Source organism: Pimephales promelas, chromosome 12 (assembly GCF_988280905.1).
Source record: "Pimephales promelas chromosome 12, fPimPro1.hap1.1, whole genome shotgun sequence".
In the NCBI taxonomy this organism is placed as follows: Eukaryota; Metazoa; Chordata; class Actinopteri; order Cypriniformes; family Leuciscidae; genus Pimephales; species Pimephales promelas.
The window spans coordinates 33,250,776-33,260,200 of NC_142780.1; the positions used below are offsets into that span (position 1 = coordinate 33,250,776).

Consider the following 9,425-nt stretch of genomic DNA (forward strand, 5'->3'; position numbering starts at 1 on the left):
GCATATGCGGTATAATCATACAGTAAAATGTTTATATTCATATAGTTTATCATTTTTAAACATAAAGGATATTTTAGCATTCAAACTGGCAGTGGTGATATTTCCTCTGGTAAGAGGGAGACGTTCAGTTCATGGCAGCTCTCCCAACGGAGAAATAGCCTTTTTCTTTTTTCTTTTTTTCTTTTTTTAGAAAAGCTACAGAGCAGCACCATTCACCTGAGATCCATGTTTGGGAGAAAATACTTGAAGAGAAACACAAAACCACATCCGAGTGACGGACAAAAAGCCATGGCCAAGCAGATCATGATGGCTAAATTGTACAATCATTTTATATATGGAGTCATTCCTTCTATGCAGTACATTTCATTACATGTCCCCCATCATATATGTCATAATATACTGGATAAAATCTTCCTTCTTTTATTAGAATTAAATGAACACAGAGGGGAATATCTATAGACCCAAGGAAATCAAATTCAATTATTTAATTTGGTTTGAATCAATATTCATTTTCCTTAGGTCTCAAATTGAAATGTTTTCTTGGGTATATATTATATATGGGAAAAAATATATAGATTTTTATACTGATAATAGATTTATAGGTCCTCAATATTATTTAGCATCCTGTAAAAATCCTTTTAACTCTGTTTTTTGTAATATTTTTGCTACAAGTCGGTTTCTGTCCCTCTAAACCATTCAATCCCACTCAACCACAAATCTGTATAATAAACATAATCAAAATACGAAGAGAAATTAAGTTGACGTTCTCATGTAAACGGTCAGCAATGACTAACTTTAGCTCTATTTTCATAAGTGCCTGAGTTTGACCGGAGCAGATTTCTGAATATCTGATATATGCCGTGTTGGGTGTGTAACGAATGACAAATAACACGAGTTATATGTAATCAGGTCACTTTTTTCAAGTAACTAGTAAAGTAAATTTACAACAGAGTTACTTTTTTTTAAATAAGTAATGCAAGTTACTTTGTTTTCAGTATTCCTCAAAATGAATAAAAACAGTGAAATGATGAAGTAACAGTGTTGTACTTTTTGAGTTTGTTTGAGCGGCGCCCTCTACTGTACAGGCATGCATTTGCATTTCCTTCAGCCTGATGCTTATTCATTTCACTTTTGGTGTGAATATATAAATACAGCTTTTTTTGTAATTAAAACTCAAACTAGGAAGCCCACCCCAGGAGAGAAACAACATTATTTCCCACAAAAGGTAACTAAGTAACCCAGTTAGTTACTTTTTTTAGGGAATAACACAATATTATAATGCTTTACCTTTTAAAAGTGACTTTCCCCAACACTGAATATACGCTTTTATATATATATAAAAAAAAAACCTTTCTGAACATCCGTATTGCAGAACAGGAATGACCCTTGAATGAGGCCTGGGATTACGTGATCAATGATTCCACAGCTTTATGACAGCAGAGTTTCCGCTCCGTGAAAGGACTTAAGGATCGTCCCGTCGCAGGGTGGAGTCATGACTGATGGTAGTGGTGGTAGTGGTGATGATGATGATGTTCGTGATGATGGTGGTGTTCATGTCGCTGGACCACAGGACGCATGAAGCCGGCGTTCTGCTCGCGGTCCGGCGCAGGTGAGGGTTGTTTTGAAGGAGACAGGGCTTGTTCTCTGGCTTTGGCTCTCACTCTCTTGCTGTGACTGTGCTGGAGAGGGTGTTGGTGACCCGACGGGGCTTGAGGCTGGTTCTGCTGGGGTAGATGGTACACATCCTGAGCCCCTGAGACATGCATGGAGGGATAGTAGCCGTGGCACTTGCTGATTTTGGCCGCGGCCTGGCCACCAGCTGCTCCTTTGGACGTCCCCTTGGGGGATCTGATGAACTGAGGGCCGCTGCGCACGCGGGGATCCAGCGCCACACAGTGGTCGGACATGACCTGCGACCGGCGCTGATGGGCCTGTGTCTCGGGCTCGTGGGACCGGGAACGACTCTGGTTGTGTGGAGGCCGTGAGGCTGGCTCTTGTTGGGCCGCAGGAGGAGAGGTACCTTTGCAGAAAGAGAACATTTTTAATATATAAGATAATATATTTTTTTAATATATAAGATAATATTTTAATAATATATAAGAAATAATAATATATAAATTAATATTTAATAATACATATGATCATATTTTAATAATATATAAGATAATATTTAATAATATATAAGATAATATTTTAATAATATATAAGATAATATTTAATAATATATAAGATAATAATTTAGCACTTTCATAGACCCCCATTGGCTATATAAATGCAGTCCAATATTTTATAAAGGATCAGCACAATGAAACATATTTTTTTAATAAAGAATCTGAATAAAATTAAGATATTTATATTTTGTAAATAGGGCTATGCAAAGATTAATTGCGATTAATCACGTCCAAAATAAAAGTTTTTGTTGTTTAGATAATATATGTGCTGTGTATAATTATTTTGTATTTATAAATACATATGCATGCATGTATACAGTATATTTAAGAATTATTTGCATGTAAATACTGTATATATATATATATAAAATATTTGATATATGAATAACACATTTTCTTAAATATATACATGCATGTGTGTAAACATACACTTTTATTTTGGATGTGATTAATCGCAATTAATCTTTGCACAGCCCTATTTGTATAGTATAAGTACAATAACACAATTAATGAATACTATGTGATATTCAGAATTAAAGAAATTATATTTTATAAGGGGTCAGCACACTGAACAATTAATTTCATATAATCTTTTACATAAAGGATCAGAAGAAAATTAAGATATTTATATGTTTAAAGGATCAGCACAAATAACTTTTTTAAGGAATAATATATTGGATAAAGAAAATGAAGCCTGATTTTAGGGAAATTAATAAAAAAAAATAACCAGCAGGACAAATACTACCATGATGAGGACTTAAAATAATATCATGCTATTTCTTGAGCATGTATGAAATAATGTCAAATAAAAGTAATAAATTAATGTCCTAAAATGCACATATATTTATTCATGCAAAATTTGACTGGTGGGTTTTGTCAGACACCATTCAGTGATTGTAAAATATTGTAATAAGGAAATTCTGAAGTGAAATGTGGCCATGAGATTCTCCCTATAATCTCTAATCATGTTTTTCTGTGAACAGTGTAATACACAACTCACTCGTGTCAGTGTTAAAGATTGTTTTTCTTTGCTATCATGCACACGTTGAGGAAAATCTTACTGTCAAATCTGGAGGTGTAGTTCTCTATTCCAGCCAGATCCAGGTAATGATTTCTTCTTTCTGTGTTCTCATCCACGCAATAGTGATTCCTCTCGTGAGCTTCATCAGGCTGACCTCTGTCACATCACCGGAAAAAAAACATCCATCATGCGTTAATACAGCACATGTGGACATATATACGGCAGTATAGTGAAGTTCCAGCATGCATGTTAGACATGCAACACAATACTAGATCTCTCACATTATAATCCACAACTGCACCCAAACAACCCACCCACTCTTTTGCAGTTTCCCAGCATGAACATTAGCAGCTAACCTGATGTGTGTGTGTTGCCGTCTCTCCTCTGTGTGAGCCGATTCGATGCGACTCAAACGACTCGCTTCTTTCTCTGAAGAGGGATCAAAGGAAGTTAGGTTCAAACAAAGTGAAGTTAAGTTGTTAATGGTTGCTTTGAATGATTCTTATTCGATCATAAATTAGAGTGTGTGAACTCTAACAGTGTGACTGAAGTGTTTGATTCATTTGTTATGATTCATCTGATCTTTTGGGTTGTTTGTGTCCATATAGACAGAAACCAAATGTATTTATTTGTGCACAATAAAACCTGTGATAATAGAGTAAATAAATAACATTGCGATTAATATTGTGATATTACTCTCTGCCATAATTTTGTGTATTGCGACAATGGACCCATAAATTATCCAGCTGAAATAAAAAAAAATTACATTAAAAGGATATGGCAGATGCTTTTATCCGAATTTAAGGTTTGCATTTGATCAGTTCATGCATTCCTAGGGAGTTGAACCCGGCCATGACATGTGGTTATAAATGTACAGTATGTGTGTTTTGCAGAGTCGCACCGGTCCCGGCGTGTGTCCCTTCCCTCCTGCGAGCTCCAGGCTCTGGAGAGACCGTCAGCTTGACTCGGAGGGTCTTTGGTTTGCTTTTACACGAGTGATTGACGGAGGCATCCACCACGTCATAGATAGTGTGCATCAGACTGGACATGTCCTAACACACAACACACACACCACACATCATGAATGCATTCTCATTCTCATGCATTTTAATGAATGTCAGGTGCTGAACGTGTATTAGCAAGTTTGTTTACGGCAGGCTGGTTCATAATCATTGATCAGCATTAATATTGCATGAACAAGCATGCAACACGACATGTGCAACACCGCTGCTTCACTTAAGGCTGATACACTGAAGTAGATATTTTACCTCCTTCGTGACTTTTCCACTGTTGTCAAAATCGTAGAGGGTAAAGACCCACTCCTGCCTGTTGTCGTCAACCAGCGACACGTTACACTCCAGATCCTGAGAGATCAGAAAACACACACATGCAGTTACACGCATGGCCAGCAGGAGGCTGTCAACAACCGTCACAGAAATGATTCACTCAAAACTGAAAACATGTCATTTTGATTTCTTTGCTTAATTGGACAATGCAGAATAACATTACTGCACAGAGTTGGCAGCTAAAAACAGAATAAATGTAAATAAAATATAAATATAAGATTACAATAGGTTCAAATACAAACTAAATGAAAATCAGACAAGTAGGAGTTTGAAAATAAAAACTGAACTAAAGAAAAATGAAAACTAAATAGTCATTTAAAAATAAAGAATAAAAATGACAAAGCACAGACAATTACTAAAAATGTATAGTATGTATATGTAGTGATTACTTTCGTTTCTGGCGTTATGGCATTCCTACACTGTGTCGGAGATCAGTCACAAACATGATCCCTGCACGATCCCATCTATAGCGTCTTATTAACTCACTGTCATTGTCTGCAACACATTTTTTCTCCCTCTTCATCTTTCTGCCATTTTCTCCTCTGCCTCTTAAAAGTCCTCATCCGTACTCATAACAATTTTGAACTTAAGACCTTTTTTAAGGGTTAAGATGCTTTCTAAATTACTTTTTTCTGTACTAGGATTTTTTTTAATTTTAAGAGTAAACGAATTTTGCCACTAGGAGCGACTCTTTGCACTAAGATTCTTTATGAATATGGGCCCAGGTCCATATATGAGGTCACTGCATTCAGCTTCTGTTTCTTGCTTGAACTTACATTCAGACTGATGCGCTTCTTCCCTTTGCAGGTTTCCTTCAGGTCTCTCTCTCCATCTTCAGACGGCAGAAACTGAAGAAAACGCTCACATCCGTCAGACTTTTCTGGAGGCAAAATCACTAAACACACATACACACACACAAATCCAGTGAGTAAACTACACTGAGGGCAGAGTTCCAGTACAAATATCTAAACAATCCTATATCAAGTTACATTTATTTGAAGAAAAATGACTTCAAGGAATAGTTCACCCAAATAATAGACAGCTATGCATGTTCATAATGAGATTGTAAAAATAATTTTTATGAATTGAGTGGATTAGTCCCAAATTTCAGAAGAGACTCTCTTTATGAACTTTCTGAAGCGTAGCTGTCAATGGAGGGACAGAAAGCTCTCAGATCTCATCAAAAAGATCTCCATTTGTGTTCTCAAGATGAACTAAAGTCTTGACATGAGGGTGAATAATTAATGACAGAATTATCATTTTTTCTGAAAATTTTAATATTTACCTGATAAATCAAAATTAAATACAAGAACAAATATCTGTCAATGGGGTCAGACTTCATTGGGAACCAAACGGTTCAAGGTCCAAATGAGACTTTCAGTGCAAACTGTTCAAAGGGCTTTAAACGACACCAGACGATGAATAAGAGTCTTATCTAGGACCCTTCGAGTCATGACTCGAAAAAGATTTGTGCATTTTGATGAACGAGTTCGAACAGGAGAGTCAAGAACGCGCATCACAGAACAGAGCAAGACGAGCATTTGTGGTTATAAAACGTACACTTTTTTATTTATTTCTCAAATGACCGCTCGTTTCGCTTGATAAGACCCTTATTCATCGTCTGGAATCGTTTAAAGCCCTTTGAAGCTGCACTGAAACTCTCATTTGGACCTCGAACCATTTGGTCCCCATTGAAGTCCATTGTATGGAGAAAATCCTGGAATGTTTCATCAAAACCTTCACTTCTTTTCGACTGAAGAAAGAAAGACATGGACATCTTGGATGACAAGGGGGTGAGTAAATTATCAGCAAAAGTTTTAAAAAAAAAAAGTCAACTACTCCTTTAAGCTGATTTTCTGACCCCACCGGCAGATATTCGTTCTTGTAAAATCAACATGAAATCAAAATGTATTTTTTATGAAATATTGCATGATTTATTTTTTGCACAACATTATTTTTTTTCTCTCTCTCTTGCAACATCTGATCCACCAATAGCAAACCACAACCATCCAATCAATTCCCCACAGACAAAATCAAGCCCCGCCCTACGTTTGTTCATTTCACTCAGATATACCACAAAATCTATTTTTTACAGTCTATGATCGCAACTTCAGTTTCATACCACTCACATCGTTTTGATAAATCTCTCAGAGAAAAAGACACCATATCTTGTCATTGTACATCTCCATTCTCAAATAGCTCAATGAGATATTTGCACTGGAAAAGAAGACACATATTCAAACAGCACAGCTGTGTGTGAATACACACCCTGTAGAGGGCAGCGGTGTCCGTCCTTCAGCACACAGTCCTGCAGCTCCTGGAAGAGAAACACAGATCAAGAGAGGTGTTAGTTCAATACTCAGAAACCACAACGCCTCCATCTGAAGCATTTCCTCCTCAGGGACGGAAAAACCATGATAGTGTCGCAGGAGATTAAATCTCACTGCAGAATACCTTCCACCTTCCACCCAAAAGCAACAGAGAGAAACAGTCGAGTTCCTGAAGTAAAAAACGTAATCCTATTAATTTTCTCCATAGAGAATTGCACACTATTGGTTATGCCAGTTTCGCGGTGCTGCGTTGTAATAGTGCTGACCATAATTGCATTTGTGCATTTGGCAGATAGACGCTTTTATTTGATCAGTTCATGAAATACTTGCATATTTACTCCATTATGTCTCATCTACCACGTTTCCTTTTCTCTGGTGATTTCAGAGATTATGATTAACATTAACATGAAAAATGTGGGGGTTTTGTTTCTAAAGTATCACATGGAAGTAGTTAAATCCAGGAATACGCCTGACACGGAGACCGAAGCAGATGAGACTGAGGTCTGTCATAATCACCATCAGAAACAGACTAAATCATCTGCAACCACAAAAATGCACCACGGTACACGGTGTACAAATCCCAACCTGCTCGTGTAAGATAAGCAGTCAACCACAACCATGTTCATGAAGTCTCCTATGCTAATATTGCGAAATATTATTACCATTTAAAAAAAAACATTTTCTATGTGAATATATTTTATGTAATTTGATCAAAGCTGAATTTTCAGGATCATTACTCCAGTCTTCTTCAGTCACATGACACCAAAACATTTCTGATTATTAATATTGAAAACCAATGTCACTGAAAATGACATTATAAATGTCTTTAACTTTTGATCAATTTATTGCATCCTTGAATTAATTTCTTCTTACTGACCCCAAACTTTTGAACAGTAGAGTATAGATATAGATATAGTGTAGATATAGTATAGATACACACACAACAAATGCAAACCTGTCAATATCAATGATTTGAACGTTTAGTTTTTTTTAAAATTAGAATTCAAATTACAAACATACAAGCATCACAGTTCGTAAACAAATATTATATATCGAAAAATAAATAAACACCAGAATAAAGTTTATATTAAAAAAATTGTAATTAAATAAATCAAAATACTAAATCAAAAATCTATATATATATATAAAAATCAAATTTTCAATTGAACATTTTAGAGTATATATCAGTTACTGGCACAGCTTATATATATATATATATATATATATATATATATATATATACAGTATATCGGTTTCCATTTGGAAACATTTTAAACATGGCCTTGACTAGCTTGACTAGCTATTAATTAACCTAGTAAAATAAAGAGGTTTACAATATTACTAGGGCTGTCAAACGATTAATCGTGATTAATCGCATCCAAAATAAAAGTTTGTCTACATAATATATGTGGGTGCACTGTGTATAATTATATTGTATATATAAATACACACACATGCATGTTTATTTAAGAAAAAAAAAAAGTTATATATAAATGTTAATACAGTATATACATAAAAATATTTCTTAAATATATACAAGCATGTGTGTGTATTTATATATACACAATAATTATACCCACATATATTATGTAAACACAAACTTTTATTTTGGATGTGATTAATCGCGATTAATCGTTTGACAGCCGATCTCTACAATCAATTTAAGTAATAATATGTTTCCCTTCAAGCGGTATTGTATTATTTGTTTTAAATGACAAACTTTCAACATTTGGTACCAATGAGGTGTGATTCTTGTTCTGTCTTACAAAAACTGTTTAAATTTTAAAATGAGCAAGTTTGTGGGATATATAGTGTGTAATATTTTCAAATGTAATTCCCTAACTTTGTTTATGATACAAAATCTAAAAGGAACAAGCCACGCCCTATGCAAATCAATCTCATAAAAAAGAGAATTCCAGAAATCAATGATTTTTATGCTGGAAACCCTTTCTGACACAGTCATCCAACGACCAAAGAGAACCTCCGAGAGGCGGGTCCAGGAATCCAATAAGCTGTATTGATTTCAAACGGATCCGCCTCCAGGTTTAAACACAGAACGCAACACTGAGACGATTGCCAGCCGCAGAACGGCCATGTTTTCTCTAAAGTCACGTGTCTGAGAGGCATGAAAGCTCAGTGAACTCATTACCACCCAGAGCAACAGATGCATCCCAGAGAACACTGCATGCAGGATCTGACCGCCCACTGAATTTTAAAGGCTGACACATGGTATTTTACCCATAATGCCATCACCCACTGAGGCCCTTTTTAAGCAGCAATGTGTGGACCATATGGTTAATTAAGAGAGAGCTGGTTCCAATCCACAGTTGAAGAGAAAACAGGCCCTGGTTTCTTTATCGACTCGCGCTGCCTTCCATCTCTGACTCCTTGAGCTCAAACTCCCCAGATAAATCACAACAAAGACTGTGAGTGTGGAGAGAGGGCATGTGCATGTGTGTTCTGCCATTATTGGTGGAATAAGCGTGTGACGTGTCGTATCAGATCTCTTGAGACAGGACTGTTTGTTGCTGCTTCATGGCTTTCTTGTGTTTCTTGT

General features: G+C 35.9%; 1 protein-coding gene across 1 annotated transcript in view; it reads right to left on the reverse strand.

Annotated features, from left to right (window-relative positions):
- Window positions 1-301: 301 nt before the first annotated feature.
- Window positions 302-9,425, reverse strand: part of nkd2b (NKD inhibitor of WNT signaling pathway 2b) — a 43,411-nt gene continuing 34,287 nt past the window's right edge. The window contains exons 4-10 of the mRNA XM_039660825.2: window positions 6,807-6,855; window positions 5,315-5,433; window positions 4,461-4,556; window positions 4,094-4,244; window positions 3,549-3,621; window positions 3,233-3,348; window positions 302-2,020 (exon numbers count right to left, since the gene is read on the reverse strand). Coding sequence (XP_039516759.2) covers window positions 1,491-2,020; window positions 3,233-3,348; window positions 3,549-3,621; window positions 4,094-4,244; window positions 4,461-4,556; window positions 5,315-5,433; window positions 6,807-6,855 — 1,134 coding nt within the window. The 3' untranslated portion in view covers window positions 302-1,490. The remainder of the gene's footprint in view (window positions 2,021-3,232; window positions 3,349-3,548; window positions 3,622-4,093; window positions 4,245-4,460; window positions 4,557-5,314; window positions 5,434-6,806; window positions 6,856-9,425) is intronic.